This window comes from Brachypodium distachyon, chromosome 2 (genome assembly GCF_000005505.3).
Source record: "Brachypodium distachyon strain Bd21 chromosome 2, Brachypodium_distachyon_v3.0, whole genome shotgun sequence".
Classification (NCBI taxonomy): domain Eukaryota; kingdom Viridiplantae; phylum Streptophyta; class Magnoliopsida; order Poales; family Poaceae; genus Brachypodium; species Brachypodium distachyon.
Genome location: NC_016132.3, coordinates 52644304 through 52663961, shown reverse-complemented (window position 1 = coordinate 52663961; position 19658 = coordinate 52644304). Strand labels below are relative to the sequence as shown.

General features: G+C 46.8%; 3 protein-coding genes across 4 annotated transcripts; all 3 read left to right on the top strand.

The window, feature by feature from the left end:
• The first annotated feature begins 754 nt into the window (after window positions 1–754).
• On the top strand, window positions 755–5296 carry LOC100846795 (sorting nexin 2B). Its single transcript, XM_010234202.3, has 6 exons — window positions 755–1767; window positions 2048–2257; window positions 2347–2607; window positions 3741–3827; window positions 4791–4879; window positions 4982–5296. The coding sequence occupies exons 1-5, from the start codon at window positions 883–885 to the stop codon at window positions 4869–4871; spliced, it is 1524 nt and encodes a 507-aa protein (XP_010232504.1). The 5' UTR covers window positions 755–882; the 3' UTR covers window positions 4872–4879; window positions 4982–5296.
• A 654-nt stretch (window positions 5297–5950) lies between these two features.
• Window positions 5951–11736, top strand: LOC100846187 (protein RETICULATA-RELATED 6, chloroplastic). Of its 2 annotated transcripts, none has more exons than XM_010234203.3 (7): window positions 5951–6716; window positions 7463–7592; window positions 7846–8376; window positions 8623–8730; window positions 9146–9691; window positions 10082–10204; window positions 11299–11736. In XM_010234203.3, exons 1-7 carry the CDS (start codon window positions 6154–6156, stop codon window positions 11473–11475), a joined length of 2178 nt encoding a protein of 725 aa, XP_010232505.1. In that variant the 5' UTR covers window positions 5951–6153; the 3' UTR covers window positions 11476–11736. The 2 variants fall into 2 exon arrangements, with proteins under 2 accessions (XP_010232505.1, XP_003564514.1); XM_003564466.4 differs by having other exon boundaries at window positions 5959–6716; window positions 11314–11736.
• A 5170-nt stretch (window positions 11737–16906) lies between these two features.
• On the top strand, window positions 16907–17879 carry LOC104582894. The gene has a single exon (XM_010234201.3). It carries the CDS (start codon window positions 17052–17054, stop codon window positions 17550–17552), a length of 501 nt encoding a protein of 166 aa, XP_010232503.1. The 5' UTR covers window positions 16907–17051; the 3' UTR covers window positions 17553–17879.
• The last annotated feature ends 1779 nt before the right edge of the window (window positions 17880–19658 follow it).

Here is a 19658-nt window from a genome sequence, read left to right as displayed (position 1 = left end):
AATTTGAGTGCATCAATCTCCCCAATCATCAGTTTATCTATTTCTCCTCTTCCATCTTCAGTTAAAGAAAAAGTCAATCCACCAATCTCCCGTGCTCTCTCCTCCCGTGCCGTGCTCTCTCCTCCCATCACTAGCAGCGCCACCGCTGCCTTCGTCGTCCACGCTCGATCCCGTGCCATCTCTCCCCTACCTCCCTCCCTCTTACCTATCTCCTTTCTCATCCGCCGAGATCCGGCACTGGCTGTGATTCGAGCGGCGGCGGGTGGAGGTTTGGGCGGCGTAGCTTGGAACGGGCTGGCAGGGCTTCAAGCAGAGGAGCGAGGAGCTCCAGGCTGCGCAGCTAAGAGCGGCAGCTAGCGAGCTTCAGGGGGCGCAGATTGGAGCGGCAGTGATCGGAGCTTCAAGCGGCGCCGACGAGCTTCCTCGTCGGGATGTAATTTGGCGGGAGGGAATTCGTCAGTTGCGAATCCTGATGAAAGATGTCTATCCTTCTACTCTGTATTTAACTATTTGGCACCGGATAAGATTTCTCTTCGAGATGACCTTGCACCGTCCAAACAACCTCGAGGCAGCCCTCAGGGAAGCTTCAGGGCCAGGCACAAAGGCCTCCAGCCGCTAACAAACAGGCCGTTAATTTCTGCACTGCAAACTGCAGCCATGTCCTCCTGCCTGCACCACTGGTACTACAGCTGGCAGTACGGTGTATCCGTATATGCGCACCTTGGCCCCACATGGCATGGAGTGTAGGGTACGAAATGGTAGGTAGCCTTGCCTGCCTTGCACGTATCACGGCGTTCACCTTTCTCCTTCCCCCGACTAGACTCGTCGACGGCTTCCCCGCCAGATCTTGCTTTTCCCCAACCCTAACCACCGGCGATCGCCATGATGGCCGCCGAGTCCTCGGCGACAGACAACTACTCCACCGACGGGTATCTCGAGACCCTCTCCCTCGATTCCTCCGCCTCTGCTTCTACCGATCCCCTGCTCCACCCTCCTCCCTCCCCTTCGTCCACGTCCTCTCCCACCGCACCCGCGAACGACGACGCGTTCATCGACGAGAACGGCGAGGATGACTTCCCGCAAGACCTCCCCGCTCAGGACACCCCGGTCATTTCCCGCGAGCCATCACCGGAGTTGTACCGGATCACTGTCTCCGAGCCTAGGAAGCACGACGAGCCTGCCACTGGTGCCGCGGGGGTCATTCCTGGGTCTGGCAGCTATTTCTCCTACCTCGTCACCACCCAAGTTGGAGACGGCGGCAAGTTCGTCGTTCGGCGGCGCTTCCGCGACGTGGTGGCCCTCGCCGACCGCATCGCGTCCACCCACCGCGGTCTCTTCATCCCACCGCGGCCCGACAAGAGCATCGTCGAGGGACAAGTCATGCAGCGGCATGACTTCGTGAACCAGCGCTGCGCTGCGCTCCAGCGTTACCTCTGCCGCCTCGCCGCGCACCCCACAGTCGGCCGCAGTGTTGACCTCCAAGTCTTCCTCACTGAGGCAAGCGGTATCCCCACCTCCGAGGGTGAGTCACCCAGGTGCACTCCCACGAGTATTGCTGCCACGTCCACGGCTGTTACCACACCAACGACGCCTGCGAAGGGCGGGAGGGACTTCTTTGGTATGTTTAAGGACCTGAAGCAGACGGTGTCGAATGGTTTGATGGCGGTGAGGACACTTCCGTTGGAGGAGGAGACCGATACAAAGTTCGTTGCCCATAAGGCCAAGCTCGAGGAATTGGAGCAGCAACTATCCACGACATCTCAGCAGGTGACTGAGTGGTTTTCTGGTTTAGTGAAGCATTCATATTACTCTTCTGTGTAATTGTTGAGTTGTGACAGATACACATGATGAATGAAGGGGTTAAATTCAGCGTGTTTGTTTTGAGAAGTAAATACGTGTACCATCCTAACATTATAAAACTTGGTCAAGGAATTGGTAGTTTGCATCAGAAGTTCTATTTTTTTGGTAATTTCATCATAAGTTTTCAGTCGATGCGCTACTGTACAAAATTACACCATCTAATGTTCTTCTTCTGCATAATCTCTAGGTAGTGGCACTTGTTAAAGCTCATGAGGATCTTAGAGAAACTACGGCTCACTTGGGAATGACATTCATTAAGCTGGCAAAATTTGAAAAAGGGCAGTCTTCATGCAGTTCTCAGATAAGTCGAGCTGCTGATGTTAGCAATTTTGCAAGTGCTGTTGTCAAAGTCAGCAGGTCACAGACAAAACTTAATGCTGAAATCGTGAAGCATCTGGTACGTGGAGAAAAATGGGAGACCATTGCTTGGATATAGGTTTTACGATTATATTGTTTCTTGAATTGTAATGGTCTTTGCTTTTACAGGGAACTATCCATGAATACTTGGAGACGATGAGTTCTGTTCACAATGCATTTAGTGATCGCTCTAATGCTTTGCTTCATGTGCAAAGTCTATCATCAGACTTAAATCTCTTGCACAACCGGGTGGCAAAACTTGAATCTGTGTCATCGAGAGGAATTGATCAGGAGAGATCGAGGTATCAAAAGATCGAAGAGCTGAAAGAAACAATAAGAGCAACAGAAGATGCAAAAATTCATGCACGCAAAGAGTATGAGCTTATTAAGGTAAATCACCCAAACTTATGAATTAATGTAGGTCATGCAATTTATTCTTTGTACTTAATTGTGGCCTTCTGGATTTTGAGTTACCGTTCATTTTTTAATTGCACGGTTCAAGATTGTTATGGTATAAGTTCAGATGACAACAATAACTAATGCTATGGTTAGCAATGGATGCACAGCCATAATTCTCTGTCTTGGGAGGAGCAATAGATTCGTACTGCTCGATGCCTAACACGACTATGGTCTGTTCAGTTTGCATTGTATTTGACATTTGTGAGTGATATTTTAAGTTTTTGTTCAGGCTGATACCTGGCACTAGTTAAATGACATAAACACCAATCTATACTGTATATATATACGCATCGATTGTTCACTTTATTAGCCTGTATGAAGTATGAACTAATATCATTTAGCATAGCGATATCCAATGTGTGCTACGGAAATACCCATTAGAGAATACAATATTAAGTAAATTTACATTATATCTGAGTTAAGCTCTCAGAAGTCAGAATGCATTTGTAGCTTCAGACCTTCAGTGACTGCATCATGATGACATTAGATGACGTGTTGCTAAAAAACCACAAGTCACTGAGTCAAGATCGTCAATTCAGTATGGTCATGTGAGTTGTGATGGAAGTATTTGCAGTACATTAATTAATTGTCAGTGGAGTAACTGAAGTTGCTATCTGTAGATTGACCTTTAGTTTCGAACATACATCTTTTTACAATTTAAATGATGGTAGTGCCATGTATGATTTAGATATGCTAGGTTATGTATTGACCTATCGGAACAGGTTTCTTGAAGAATATAGGATTTTATTTTCATGTGGAACTTGTGTCGTATTGATAGTATTGAAGAGTGGTTAAGCCTGCCGTTGAACCCAGAGATCTTGTAGCATATGTTTGGGTAGTCTTGAACAGAGTTATGAGATACCTCTATGTCCATTTGTCAATCACATGCTTTTGTTCAAGTCAAGTCAAGTCAAGTGATATGTCCTTTTTTAATTTGTCAAACCATAAATTCAATGTGTCTAATTCTAGGGACATGGCTCTGCTCTTGACTCTTAAGCCCACCATTTGTTGCCTGTCATGGAGGGGCTTTTCTGATCTAAGTATAACCATCTCTGATAATGCAGGAAAACAACATGAAAGAAATCAAAAGATTTGATAAAGAGATACACCAGGATTTGGTAGATATGATGAAAGGCTTTGTGACAAATCAGGTACAAATTTAAACTTTGATTACAGAATTCTTCTCTTCCCTGCTGTTTGCATAATCATTCAAATTCTTTTTAGTGAAAAATCAAAATATAAAGTTGGAGTATTTGTCTGCAGTATTACTTATTCATTGCTTTCTTTTGTAGATTTGTCTTCATAGATCAATTGTTTTTAAAATTCAGTTCATGTGTTCTAACCCCCTGATTTTTATAATACTGTCCACTTTTGAAACCTGAAGTTAGTAATGATGCCTACTGTGGGCTACTGCCTAGTTCCTCGCATTTCTGTCAAAGCACAAACTAAACACTTGGAAATTGGTATGTGCTGATGATTTGTTTATGAAATTAGCCTCACACAACTTTGAATTACATATCTTATCCATGCAGAAGTCAATGGTCCTTTAAGAAGTTCTTTGCAGTCACATTATCCAATATCATTGTTGACCTAAGGGCATGTGAATCGTGTGGTTTTATGTTTCCGCTGATTACCTGGAACTTGAGCACCGCCTATATAAACACTTTTTAGTGCTTGCAGAAACCATGTCGATCTAGCAACCTCTGATGTGTTAGGGGGTCTAATTGCAACTATCTTAAAGCTAGAACTAGCAAGGGTCCTTTGGAGTTATACAGCATTGACTATCAATGATTTGATAGATTGTTTTTTGTTGTGTTTAGTTGATTAGTTCTCTAGAGCAAAAGATAAACTGATCAAGAGTAGCAAAAAAATATCCATATGTAACAACACGTGGGACATGACATTTCATTCTTGTGTTCTTCATATTCCTAGGTTTTCTAATTCATGCGATCCAAAGAGGGCCTTACGAGTGCTACAGTGTCTGAAATTGAACACTTAACATATCAGCCAGTGCTATACTTTTTGATAGCAACAATGCATTTCATAGTACCTAATAAATTTAATCAGGGAAAAAGCTAATTGAATTTGCATCCTTGGTTTTTTGCGATGTGCAGATTACTTGCTCAGATCAAATTGCTAATATCTGGGCGAAGATTGCAGAAGAAACGAAAGGATATGCAGGCAGGAGCAGCTGAAGTAGGATGTAAATATACTTGTGAATTTTGAGCCGTTTATATGCAGTATCAACATCGAATACACCATTGAGAATCATGTTATCACTTGGCGGTTTGGGCTATTTGTGCAGAGACAGTTTCAACTCCTCAAGGGGGCATGGGGTATTTGGATCAAGAACTTTCATGGAGATAGTGCACCAGATATTCTCTGAGGAAAGAAGAACTAACCCACGATCACAAAACCAACACATCTGTTCACCCCAGTTTTTCCCCACCCTGGGTTTAGCTGTAATGCTGAGTTTTTCTGTACAACTAGACGGAACTAGCTGACTGGAGTTCCCTGCTTCCTGAGAGAAGCATATAGTACATGAGATTGTTTTTAGTCACCCGGAAGAGTTGCAAGCTTGCACGTATCTGTTTGCTATCATGTCCACTATGTTTCCTTTCAGCTCTGTGAAAGACAAGGACTTGGGTTTGATATTATGCACACGTCCCTGCGGAAGGTGAGCCACCCATCCTCGACGCGGCTGACTGGCGGTGTGGATTCTCTGACTCATGTCACCTGACTTTGTGAGGCTGAAATGTGGGTCCCATGGTTGGCTGACCCACTTGTCAGCCTCACAAAGTCAGGTGACTTAAGTCAGAAAATACTTGCCGGGCTGACTGGGTATGCCCGCGGAGCCGCGACCCAGTGGTAGAAGTTGGCAGCTAGTGGTTGAAGCTTTCGGAGGCATCGCTATCGCCGTCGACCACCAAATCACCGATACTTATCTGTGGCTCTGGGACTTCTTGTATTTTCAGATGGGTGATTTCATCTCGCCTTTGTGAGCTCCCTGAGAAGCCAGGCGTGCATGCTCAGAAGCCTGCCACCGAAACGGAAAAATGAGAGCGATCTCTACCAGTCGTACTACCATGACAATTTTCACCGCGACAAAACGTCCCCCACAAAATCTAACTTGCAGCCATCAGTATCCCATCTTCTTTTTTTGTCTGAGAAACCATTCGATCCAACGGAAAATTGCGATTTGCACCGTGGCGTCTCTTTGTCCGCTAGTCGAATGCCATCTCAACTTGTCAAGTGAATCGAAATACTTCAAACGTGTAGATGAAAAATGCTGCTCCATTTCTCTTGAGTTCTGAAGTACTCCTTCCGTTCCTTAGGAACGGAGGAAGTACAGTTGTATATACGGATAGTTAACCAACGGCTACAGACTACTCATCTCTGAAGTCTGGACAACCTCCATTTGCCCCGCCGGCCGGCGCGTAAGCGGCGCGCCTCCGGCATCGTCTCTGCCTTGGGAGAATGCTGCCCCACGCGCCCTGCCGAAACCCGGGCGCCTTCAAGTTCAAACCCCTCCTCCCCACCAAACCGCCTCTCGCAGCCGCCGCCTCCTCCCGCGGGAGCCTCTGCACCGCTGCGGCCTCCCGCCGCGACTTCCTCCTCCTTGCCCCGTCCCTAGCGGCGGCATCTACAGCCATCCAGTACTTCCCACTCTCGGCCTCCGCCGCTGACGATGAGAAGCCTGCCCCACAACCGCCGGCCGCTCCGGCTCCGACTCCGCCGGCCCCTGCGGGGGAGCCCGAAGAGGCGGCGCTATCAAGGATGTACGATGCCACGGTCATCGGAGAGCCGCAGGCTGTGGGGAAGGACGCGCGGGGGCGGGTGTGGGAGAAGCTGATGGCCGCGCGGGTCGTGTACCTCGGCGAGGCCGAGCTCGTTCCTGACCGCGACGACCGTGTGCTCGAACTCGAGATCGCGAGGAAGCTGTCCGATCGGTGCGCGGATGCCGGGAGGAGACTCTCGCTCGCGCTGGAGGCGTTCCCCTGCGACCTCCAGGAGCAGCTCAACCAGTTCATGGATGGAAGGTTGCTACTGTCCTTTCCGTTAATTTTACCTGTTTTTAGCTGTGATAATTCTATCTGAGGCCTGGGTGTTTACAGTAGATATTTTGCATCCTAGCCGTCTTAAATTGAAATGCTCTTGTCATATTATGGTTTCATTTTCACAGATTTATATAAGGGGAAGGTTGTTTTCTCGTGTATTCCACGTCACTTAGAGAAGACAATAAAATACGTCATACAATAAATTATTTCTAAGTATGATATCATGCAATTAATATTTTTTTTGAACAAAAATATTTTTAGAAGTGTGATGAAAAGATGAAATCTTGTACAATGCGAAAAATTGTCGTATCTTTCTAGTGAAGAGATCTCTTAGTTAAAAGAAGGCTAGCCGCTAGCACTTTTTCATTTCTATCTCCTCCAAGTCAGCACTTATCCTACGTGGCATCCCTAACAAAGACCATTGTAAATGCTCTAAGTGGAAGAGTTAAGAGTAGGTTCGACTTTTTTTTCTATGGCAAAACTATGAGGTCATGTAAGAACTATGAAATTGTAGGAACATTTTCTTCCCCTTGTCTACTAGACGAGACTACTACTGTACTGTCATCACCATGTAGGTTTCCATGCAAAGCGAATTTGAATTGAAGCCTTGGTTTTTCTTTCTCCTTCACCTATTTTGGGGAATAATAATTTTGTAAGAGCAATTGCAATTTATAAGCCTTGCAATGCTTTCCTTTAGACAAGCTTCTAACATGCATATCTTAATTCAGAATCGATGGCAACAACTTAAGGTTGTACACATCTCATTGGGCACCACAGCGCTGGCAGGAGTATGAACCTCTTTTAAATTACTGTCGTGATAATGGAATCAATCTTATTGCATGTGGAACTCCTCTTGAGGTAATTTCACCCTTGTTAAATTGTCAAGATTCCAGAACTTGGGATATTATAGTCATTAGTATTGATTTTCAAATCTACATTTTTTTCAAGTTGGCAAGCATTTGTTGTAACTCGGTGACGAAGCAGTAAGCACCTATTCTGCACCCTTCATTGGCCCATGTCTAAGAAATGCTCTGATATGCAGTATACTGAATAAAATTGCTTAGTTTTCTCTGCATATTTGGTGAACGTATGTAATACATTTCTTGACTAGGTGGTAAGAACTGTCCAAGCAGAAGGAATTAGAGGTCTTTCAAAAGCACATAGGAAGTTATATGCTCCTCCAGCTGGCTCGGGCTTCATTTCTGGCTTTACATCCATCTCAGGCCGATCATTGATAGACAAGACGTCATCCACTCACATTTCTCCTTTTGGCCCTAGCTCATACCTATCCGCACAGGCAAGAGTAGTGGATGATTATACCATGTCCCGAATAATAATGAAAGAAATTACTAATGGAGATCCTTCAGGGATGCTCGTCGTTGTAACTGGTGCAAGCCATGTTATGTATGGGTCACGAGGAATTGGTGTTCCTGCCAGAATATCTAAAAAGATGCAAAAGAAAAAGCAAGTTGTGATTCTTCTTGATCCTGAGAGGCAAGGTATAAGGAGAGAAGGTGAAATCCCTGTAGCTGATATATTGTGGTATTCTGCTGCCAAGCCATGCAGTCGAAACTGCTTTGACCGTGCTGAAATCGCCAGAGTTATGAATGCAGCTGGTAGGAGGCGTGAAGCTTTACCCCAGGTTATCACTTGCTCTCTAAGGATAGTTCTCATGACCCTATGTGCTTTTGTCTTACTAATTGTAACATGCTGTAAATAGAGGTGTTATTCTAGAACACTAGTAGTGCACTCTACTACAAGTTAATGCAAAATTAATCTTGCAGACTTTCAAAAAAAGAAATCTTGCAGCATCTGACAGATCATGTTTCTAACAACATATTTTCTCATGATTGAGATAATGCAATTTTCTGCATTTCAATTGTGACAGGATATTCAGAAAGGCATAGATCTTGGTGTAGTTTCTCCTGAGATACTGCAGAACTTTTTCGACCTTGAGAAATATCCTGTTGTGGATGAATTGATTCATCGATTCCAAGTAAGCAGCTACGTTCATCTTTTGATCCTTTCCATTGTAGTTACCTATTTATTGATTGGTACTTGACCATATCGCTACCTCAAGTATATTAGTATATATGCTTTCCTTTATTGCATTAAATCAATGCCCAGTCCTGTCAAATTCCATTTGGGATCAACACCAACCTGTGTTCCAAATGGGAAAAAAAACTCCCAGAAATAATAAATACTTAGTAGTGGTATTTTGGCCGAAAGATGTGAAAAATATTTGGGAAACTGAAAGCTCAGTCTTTTCCTGGGCTTCGGGCCTAGCCATTCAAGGCTGAGTTTTCCAGGGTAGGCCAGGCCCTGACCAGATCTAATTGATTCTGCTTCTATATAGGTAGGACTAGGAGAACTTATTGCATTTTGAAGTTGAAAATGATCGTTTTGTGCAGGGTTTCCGTGAAAGGTTACTGGCAGATCCGAAATTCTTGAATAGATTAGCTATCGAAGAGGCTATATCAATAACTACAGCTGTCTTAGCGCAATATGAAAAGCGGAAAGGACGCTTTTTTGAAGAGATTGATTATGTACTTACAGATACAATTAGAGGTTCAGTTGTTGATTTTTTTACAGTGTGGCTTCCTGCTCCTACTATTTCGCTCTTATCTATTGCTGACGATGGTTCTGGTGAGAGCTTGGAGCTTCTCAGAGGACTATTAGGGTCACTTCCAGACAATGCATTTCAAAAGGGTATTGTCGGTCAGAATTGGGACATAAACCAGAGATTTGCATCAGTGCTAATGGGTGGTATTAAACTTGCTGGTGTTGGATACGTTTCTAGTATTGGAGCTGGAGTTGCTTCAGACATCCTGTATGCTGCTCGTCGAGTTTTGAGACCTTCTGCAAGTGCAGAGGCGGTACAGATACGATCTCCCATCTGGAAATCAGCAGCTGTTTATAGTGGCTTCCTTGGAACATCAGCAAATCTGCGATATCAGGTATTTACTGGTGATCATCTGTCTAATTTCAACAGAAGGGCGGAGTATTTAGATATGTATTGATGCAATGAAGTTCTTATTTGAAACTTTCTTCACAAGTGGTTCTGGTTAACCTTGAACATCTATTTTGTCTGTTGAGTTGCATGTATCAGGGCACTTGATAGGAAATTAGAAATGGTCAAAATGCTCTGTAATACTGTACTATAGTATACTGAGCCACTAAGGATGGATGAGTTAGTCTAAATGCAAATTGAGCCCTTGCAGCTGCAGCTTGTATGCTATGACTTAATTTGTCCAGTGGTTTACCGTGAAATAAGCTCAACTTACCATTCTGGCTTCTATTTTTACTTCTTGAGCAACATTTAACCTTTTCCCAATAAATATGTTAAGGTCATTGCTGGCCTGGTGGAGCATCGGCTTGGAGAGTATCTGGTGTCCTACTATAATCAGCCACTTCTTGCCAATGTGTTGTCCTTTGTCGCGCGGATAATCAATTCATACTTTGGAACGCAGGTTTGCCATCCCTCCGCACTTTGTACTTCTACTATAAGTTTTTTATGCAGTTGGGGTGCCCTCAAGCTGGTTGAACTAAATAAAAGAAACATTAGAGTTGTTTCCAAAGAAAATACTATGTCCTTGCTCTTAAAGAAATACCAGTAGATATCAATGATAGGGGCAAATTAATCAGTGTTATTTTAGGAGAGCTATCCACAATGCAAAATTGTGCTTCTCTCTCCTATATTCACGTATTGAAGATCAAACTGACACGGAAAATTCCAGCCCTCCTATCTACGTGCCGTATGTTTCTCTTCAATCATGTGTACAAAACAGAAATGATGTATACGTAGTGTTTCTTTAATATGCAGCTGTTCCATTGGTCTTTACCTAGTACTCCTTGTCCGATGATTAAGACGAAAGCAACGATAGATCAGGATCAGTACACATCAACTATCACATAAAGTCAATGTTACAAGCCTGATTTTGGTTTCCAGCATAAGTTAGATAAAACTAGTTGTATTTGGATACCATGTACCTTTATGAATGCATCCGAATTGAGAAAGGCATCCTTTTGAAAGCACCCCGTCTTCTTCAGATTATAGTTCCCATTATTCCCACTTCAAAATTTGTTAGCTAATACTGAAGCATTCTCCGTAAACAAGAAAAGTAAATGAATATAATTTTTTTTTCTTAATTCTGATTCAGAGCAAAAGACCAAGGTAGATCCCCTTTTCTATTGAATCAACCTAATGAATATTAAAACACTAAATTTCTCCAATCATGTATCTTTCAGCTCTGGCATTTTTATTCTGCCGTTTCAACCTTAGTATTTCTGATCATCAGCTAATACTTTTTTATTAAGGTTAACAAATAGATCGTCACTATGCAGTAATCACTACCACCAAGTAATCATCCTTAAGCAGTCTGTCTGTTCAATAGAACCTTAATATCTTCAGGGACAGAAATGGAAATCTTACACTGAAAGGATAGGTTTCTGTAGTCTACATTCAGCTCCATACATATCACGCAAGTTTTTTTTTTTTGCGGGTATCATATCACGCAAGTTAATGTGATAATACATTCCATGCTTATTTAGTCTTTACTGACAGCTATGTCTGCTGCAGCAATGGATTGATCTTGCGCGATCTACAGGCATCCAGACTAGTGAGGAAGAGCCACCTTCTCCTAACATTCCGAGCTCAACTGAAATACCACTGTTGGAATGTGGCTCAGCAGAAGCTCAGAATGTGGATGATACTACTAACCAATCAAGTGACCAGGCATAGTCAAAGCCTATTTGATGTGAGCATCCAACTTTAGGAACAGCTTCGTCCTATTATACACCCCATACAGTACAGGCATATAGAAATACTGAAGCCCAAGCATACTGCATTTGTCTCTCGGGAACGACAACATGAATTTTTGAAGAGTGAAAGTTTTATTTCAACAGTCCTTCTTTCTTAGTATTTCTCAAGCTTATGGGCTAAAAGGAAACATTTTTACACTTCGATGCTATATGTACATCAACAAAGAAAACAATTTTGAAACGCGTACACCGTGGGGAAGACAAATTGAGGATTGAGGAACAGGGACATGCCCCGCGTCGCTCCCTGGGTGACTCGGGAGGCAATAATCTAGCGCGCCACCGTTGAGGCCCTCAGCGTGCCCCTCCCCTCGCCGCCGCCGGGCAAAGCCCGTGTGGCAGACGGCGGCGGCGGGACCTCTTCCGGCGCTCTTCTCTGCGGGCACGCAGTCCATCTTCAGGCGCTCTTCTCTTCGGGCGCAGCGACGTCGGCTAGGTGGCCTGCGGGGCCAGCTCCGGCGGTGGGGGCGCCGGATCCAGGGCGAGCGGTGCCGGATCCGGTGTGGGGCTGGGCCCAGGCGGTGGTGGCAACGGCCTGCGTGGTGGGGGTTGTGCTCTTTTGCGAGGCGCGCTGCGGCAGGTCTCCTGCGGTGAGCTGCTACGGGGTGCGGCCAACGGTGGGCTGCGGTGCAGTGCGGCTGGGCCGCCGGTGAGTTGCTACGGGGTGCGGCCAACGGTGGGCTGCGGTGCAGTGCGGCCGGGCCGGCGGCGGCCGGCTCCGGAAGTGGTGGGCGTATATGTGCCCTTCGGTGGAGGTACGCGGTGGCCCCCGATCCCGATTTGGCTTTGCTCGCTGCGACGTCTGTGCTTCGCTTCGCGGTGGGTTGTCGGGGTCTGCAGGTGAAAACCTCGCACCGATTTTGTTGGTGCCGACGACAGCGGCGTCCCTGGATGTCGCTCCCTTCTTGAAGGTGTCGTCATGTAGATCCTCTTTGCATCCTACCCTTTGCAGGCGAGGTGCCTCCAAGTGAAAACTCAGATCCAGTTTAGCTAGATCGGGCAATGGCGGCGTCTTCGGATGTCGCGTCCTTCTTTGAGGTGTTGCCTTTGGAGCCCTCGTCTGGCGGCTGAGGTTTGCTTGTTGCGGCAGGTCAGGTCGGTCTTGGCCAGGATGGCGGCTTCAAGCACAGGCTGGCCTTTGCGCGAGCTGCTTCTGCCAGAGCAGCCTCTTCTTTGCTCCGGTCGTCGAACAAGCCCAGTTCTGCCTATCTTCTTCTGGCGTTAGGATCTGCTCCCTGTTCGGTGTCGTTGGAGCAGGAGGGGGTTGGCTCTGGTGGTTGTTGCTTGTTCTTCGGTGTATGTCTTGTGTTTGCTTGCAGTCAGAATTTTTCGCAGGCTTTCCTTGAATAAACCGGGCATTGTATGGTTTTCGGCTCAGTTTTCCTCATAAACAGAGCCACTCTATTCTTCTATAATGAATTGCAGGAGCACCCTGTCCTCTTGACGAGGTTTCGTAAAAAAAAACACGTACACCGTTTATACACTCTGGATTTCATCTTGGATTGGCAATGGCAAGTGATGACAAAAACAATTATGAGTTGAGATTACTATGAAATTGTTTGATAGCCATGAATTCAGTGGGATTCAGGTACCATCTCTGTCAGAACTGTATCGGTAGAAATTGGAATACATCTCCAGTTTTCGTGTTTGGCGGCTGCCATCTGAAACTGTAAAATGGAATCTAAACCGTGATATAACTCTACACAACTGACTATTTTTAGAGATCGATGCATGGTCTTGCTTGTTCATTCAGATACAATGCAGGTATCCAACAGGCCTCTGCCCTTTCGATCCATCATAGTCGAACAATTTAGCAAAAGATGGAACAAAAGCCAACGCGCGTGCTAGCCGGCCTGCTGTTCCCAGGCGAATCTAATTCCCAGTCTCGGCCATCCAATGCGGCAATATTCATTTTCTTTTCCAAGAACCTAAAAATACAGTATATGCTACTACATCTCACCAACCGATTTCTGGACCATGGAAGAACATATCCGAAGTCTAATTAACAACTAATTCGAGAGAAGTGCCAGGTGCGGAAGGACTGCTGGATCCGGATCCACTTTAGACTGCAGGTCGTAGCAGTGCAGAGAAACAGTAGGAGAACACTCGATCTCAGCTTGCTACAGTGTTTTGAATGAGCAATGCTGCAACGGAAACAACCATAGCTGCATGCCTGCATAGCACTAGACCAGTTCAGTTTTCACCGCACCGAAGCATTTGGCACAGTGATGCGAATATGGCACTTGATATGGCCATCTTCTAACGTACAGCACTTGGGATCCTCTATTCTTAGACCTCTAACGTTGACTCTTTCTTTGACGGAAAATAATGTTGACCTGTTGAGGATCGACTGATCAGACGATCGAACTTTGTCACTTCAAACATTTAGATGCAGAAATGGAAGCAGTACGAGCGTTCTCCTACTGTTAACTCAAGTCCAGGTACAGTGCAGCGGTACAAAGTTTTTATACGGTGGATACTCGCATCACGTGGAATACCCATGGCTCAACTGCTACACTGCCATACGGGGCCAGATCTAGGTGCCAGTGTACTCCCGGTTCTGACATCTGCCAGGTTGGCGGCGTGCGGCTGCCACATGTAGGCGCAGCAGCGTGCGGCACGAGCAGTTTACTCCGGGAATGCCGGACTGCCCGCCTGCCTGGCCCAAAGTCCCAGAACGACGGATTTGATCTGAATATCAGACGGAGTATATGACGAGAAGAGTATCGTGCTTGGACGGATGCCGAGGCGGTCGGTGCCGGTACGGCACGGCGCATACCTCTCCCCCGAGCTCTAAAACGAAGCTTCCTCGCTCTTTCCTTCCTAGGACGAGCGAGCTGCCGTTGCACGTGCCGCGTCCGCGAGTCGAGTCCCATCTGTCACTCACGCGGCCGCCTGCGCCGGCCTGACAGCCAGGAGAAGAATCAGTCACTGCCGCGGTGGCACGGCTCGCCCCAAGGTTTCAAATTCGTACTGTACCCAGTCTGGATCATGGACGTGCACGTTCGGCGTTCGGGCTAGCAATTAACCAGGCGCGCAGGGAAGCTAGCGTAGATCAGCAGCAGCGGGTCGCTGCGACAAGGTCGGTCGGTCGGCAGCCCAACGAACGGCCAGCGAGAACCTTGTTCCAGCGTGGAGCCGTGGATATGTCCCCCCCCGTTCGCCGTAGATTACACAAGCGCCAGCTCGCACGACGTCGCCCGCCCGCCAGGGGGAGAGGCAGACGTGCGTTCCAACACGGGGATGCGCCCGAAACCCACCGCAAAAGGCCAAAAAACCAGCTCCCCATAGATCCGCTGCTCCCCTCCGGTCCGCCCGTAATCTTTCTTCGGTCCTTGGACGTACGCCCGACGCCAACGCCAGCTCTAGCACTATCCGGTCCGTGCGTGCAACGGAGCGGCAGAAGCGCAAAGTTTCCGCTCTGCCGGTTTCGGAACCCCTGGGCAGCGGCGCCGAGGCCAGCGCGATGGGTTGGAGCGCGGGGAGTACAGGCAGCGCTCTCGGCTCCCGGGCGCCCGCGGATTTGGCCGGCTCGGTGGGTGGATTCGGAATGTTGGACGATGGACGGCCACCGTGAATGCACTGCTTCCACCGGGCAGCTTCCGGAGCTCCCTTCCCGAACGATTTTTTTGCACGTGCCTCGGTCGGATCACTTACGCGCGGTGGCTTCCTAGAGCTTTGGGGGGAATGTCGCGGTGATATCGTTTCTCACCGGAGGTTCCTTAATTCCCCGCTCGTGGCAAGCATGCCGCCAGGGGTTATTCCCCCGTGTGCGTGCTGCTTTCGTGCCACCTGCTGAGAGAGAAATCAGAAATGTGATCGTGTTTAGCATGCTTATGGAAAATCGAGTTTCGTTCTCTCGAAATTAATATTTGGTGGTTCTATATGGTTTGTTGCTTAGCTCTGGTTTATACGTACGGTAGTATACTAGTTATAAGACAAGAACCTAATGCCTTGTAAATAAAAGACACGTTCATCGATCTGCTTTCCCGATATTGTGCTCCGTACTCCGGAGTCCGTACTGCGTACCAAGGGGCGTGTATTCAACGATCCGGTTGTTGCTTGAGATTTCCAGATCTCTGCTAGGGAGATTTGCCTTCTTTCTTTTAGCATGGGACTGCATGTATACTAGTAATGAAGTTTTCTTAAGCGTTTCTATAGCTCATGTGTCCAAACTAACAGCTGTGATACGTACGTACGTGGATGATGCAAGTGCCAAAAGAGGAGGGAAAGACCGCCATGTTTTTTTTACAAAGAACACCCTCTACTCTTGTCAATTTCAGGCCAGGACCGCCCTCTTCTCTATGCTAATTCTCGCCATTGGGATTTAGGAATGTTCTCAGTGAGAATCATAACTGATAATGCGATGAGGATTAACCCTAATCATTGCAACCGGCTGGTTCGTGGCAACTTCTGCTTGAAGAGAACCCATCCTTATATAATAACGTTTTTTCATTTTCAAATTATTGGCCTAATAATCTAACACTGCCATCTCGGTTTTTGGATTGCTAGCACAGATACCTCCAAAGGAATCTATGGGAAAGCAGAGAAACACGTATCCAGTGGAGCAAAGCGCTAAAATAAAGGCCTAAAACGAACCTTGCATGGTGCCTTTCTTTGTTCTACACCAAGAACACCCACGACCCAACGGCAATGCCAAGAAGAAAACAACACTCGTGCTGCTTCGCAAACAAATATGTCTTTGAACTCTATCATATTCTTCTGTGGGAATTTTATTGCTGTTTAAATATGCCAAGAAGGAGTAGGTTGGTTGATTCTAATATTCATCGCTGCTCTTATAAAGATTTCAATCGGTGACAACGTCGTCCGTCAATCGAATTTGATAAGTATTTGAGGCGAGGGGTGAATTAAAGTGTGTACCAAAAATTCAAAGCAGGGTGGTTATTTGCCACGACAGAGAATTCTGTTCCTTACACTAAGAGGATCATGGAGTGCATGCTCTAGATAAGTCTTGATTGAAAACTACAAAAAATGTAAGTTTCACTCCAAAGACTTGTGTGAAGGTTAATTAAGATCTCCGAGAACAAGCCATCTACAATCCGCTACATCATCGGTAGAATCCGATGCAGTAACTTTGATGTCCTTTGTTTTTCCTGATATTTATATACACATGGGTTCCATGATTCGAAAATGTGTTCCATTATCCCCATGGCAGTGAAACCCGACCGAAAGATCTTACCGAAAAAAAACTTTGTGAAGAAAAGGAGTACGTGTAGCTCCACACCTGTGTACCAATTAGGTGTGCGTGTAGCTCCACACCTGTTAACAGCCACCAAGATAGTTAAGACTTGCGCTGGCACCCAGCTCCACTTGGCGCGCTATATAAACCCCTCGGCCAGTTGCCACTGCCATCTCATCTCAAATTCTCAACCCATCAAGAAACAGACAAACAGCGGCCAATCAACAAGCCTGCCAGTCCAGCTAGCTAGCTAGCCAATCTCATCGGCGATCCATCGAACACCCGCCGCCGACGACGACATGGGCAACAGCCTGCGGTGCTGCCTGACCTGCATGCTCCCCTGCGGCTCGCTGGACGTGGTCCGCATCGTCCACCTCAGCGGCCGCGTCGACGAGTTCGGCTGCCCGATCACCGGCGCCGCCGTCCTCGCCGCGCACCCCAACCACACGCTCGCCACGGCGTGGTCCTCCGCCGGCGTCGGCTGCCCCACCAAGAAGCTCGTCATCGTCTCCCCTGACTCGGAGCTCAAGCGCGGCCGCATCTACTTCCTCATCCCCTCCGCCACCGTGCCGGGCGCCGACAGGAGGAAGAAAAACCGCCCGCCCTGCTCCAAATCCAAGCAGAGCAGCAAGCGGACCACCCGAGCGAGCAGTACGGCGGAGCAGGATAACTACCTGACGGAGCTGTTGCTGTCTGAGAAGGCCGCGTCGGCGGGCGCTCACCGGAGGCGGCGAAGCGGCTGCAGAATCGGCGTGTGGAGGCCGGAGCTCGAGAGCATCGTGGAGGAGACCTCGGCTTAGAGAGCTCGAAGAGTTCTCTTCTTTCTTCCTTTCCATCCCCCCTTCTACGGAGTATTATTTTTTTGTTTCCTCTAGATCTTCCGATTTGGGTGCCACGAGAACGAATTTCTGGTTCTCACCTTTCGATGCCCTGGCACATGTATAGTGATGTCCAGGGTGTTTAATCAGTGGTTCTTAGATCGGGAGATGGGAGGAAAACTGAAACAGAATAACTGGAAATCCCCCAAGATGTACATAGAGATTTGGTTGAGATCATTGAAACTTTCTGAAGAAAATGTGTGTACTCTCAATCTTTCATTGATTTCATCTACAGACTCCATTCCTCAATTTGCGCAAAAACATGTCTCCATTCCTCAAAAAAGAAGGGGGGAAAAACTACAGGCTCCTGCTACAAACACTAAGCTCCACTTGGAACCCGATTCAACGAAATTCCTACGAGCAATACTCAAAAAAAAAAGTCTACTCTATATGTTTTGAATTTGGATTTAAACCTTGTTCTTTAATATCCTCCTTGTTTCAGATTTTCCTTTTATAACCTCTAGAGGTGACAACAGGTGAGGTACCTCAGAAGTCCCAAGTCCCGGTCTGCAATCCCGCAAACACCCTCTCAGTGTCATTTTACAGTCCCGTGTCATTGGTCGAATGTCATATTCCCTCCGTCCCATATTAAGTGTCGAAATATTACATGTATCTAGACTTTTTCTAGACATAGATACATTCATATTTGGACAAATTTGAGACACTTAATATGGGACGGAGGGAGTATAACTCTTGTTCATGTCCTGACTAAGGAATGCACATAGAGTCGATCAACATCTATTCGACATTGAAATATCCCAAGAAATAAGTCTTTAAACTTCCAGAGCAACGCGAAGCTAGGCAAATCTCACCGCTCGATATTTTTCAGTAACAAGATTTCAGCATATAGGGGGGAAAGTAGTGCGTGTTTGTTCAAACAGAAGTCTGGTGCCACTTGCATGTGCCGTACAGAACCCATGTGAAGTTTCGAATGAGCACCTGTCAATTGAAAAAAAATGGTAGTCAGCTCATCCCGAGAGCACTCCAGTTATTAGCATTAATTATGTTAGCCAAGTCAAGATCCTCTCGCCATGCACCATGGCAACGGACCCTCCATAGGCATATATTAGTCATGTTAAGTGCGCTAAGTACAACACTAGCATGAGTGTGTTAGTCGTGTAAGTGATGGCCGGACCTCCTCTAAAACGCGTCCATGAGTCCACCGTCGTCTTGGTGTTTTTTTTTAAAGGTGGTAATCATTAAACACTTGTAGAGATATTAGAATCAGAGAAATACGGACTCCTCACACAGGAGGGCATGTCCCCTAACAATACATCACCACCTGCCGTAATGCTGGAGAGTTTTGCGAGTTGATGTGCCACCCCATTGTTTGCCCGACTAGTGTATTCATACCGGATTCTTGGATCAAACGTCGTCAGACGCTGTATATCCTGTATGATCGGACGCAGTGAGGATAGGGTCTGGGGGTCCCCTTTAGCTGCGAAATGACGGAGAGACAGTCACTCTCCAGGGTCAAGGGAAGGGAGCCGACATCCTAAGCCAGTTTGAGACGACCTAGGCAGGCCACCGCTTCCGCCATTTCGGCGTTGGGGCAGCTACCAATGGAGTTTCAGGCCGAAACCACAATTGTCGTGTTGGTGTTTATTCCTAGATCCTACTCTAAAACGTTTCTCCAATGCTTAATTCGCCAAATTAATTAGCGCTAGCACGGAATGAGCCAAAGGACCCCATCAGTGGAGGGTATTAGACAATTGCCACTAAATAAGTTGGAAAAATCGCCACAAATGCTCAGTTTCAAAAACCCAAAAAATCCAATTTGGCTATAGCTGTCTTCCTCCATGAACAGCCCGAGCGAACCAAATTATCGTGGTGCCGCAATTTGGTGGCGAACGCACCTGGGTCTTCCCCGCGGGCCGCGGCCGCGCTAACCCGGTCCTTTTGGGCCGTACCGCGACAGAGCAGAGAGCACGCGGTGAGTGGGCCTAGTGTACAAGATTGCCGAGTAACCTTTATTGCCAAGGCATTGCACTAACATTCGTAGCCCGTAAACGGCACGGAGGCGGAGTT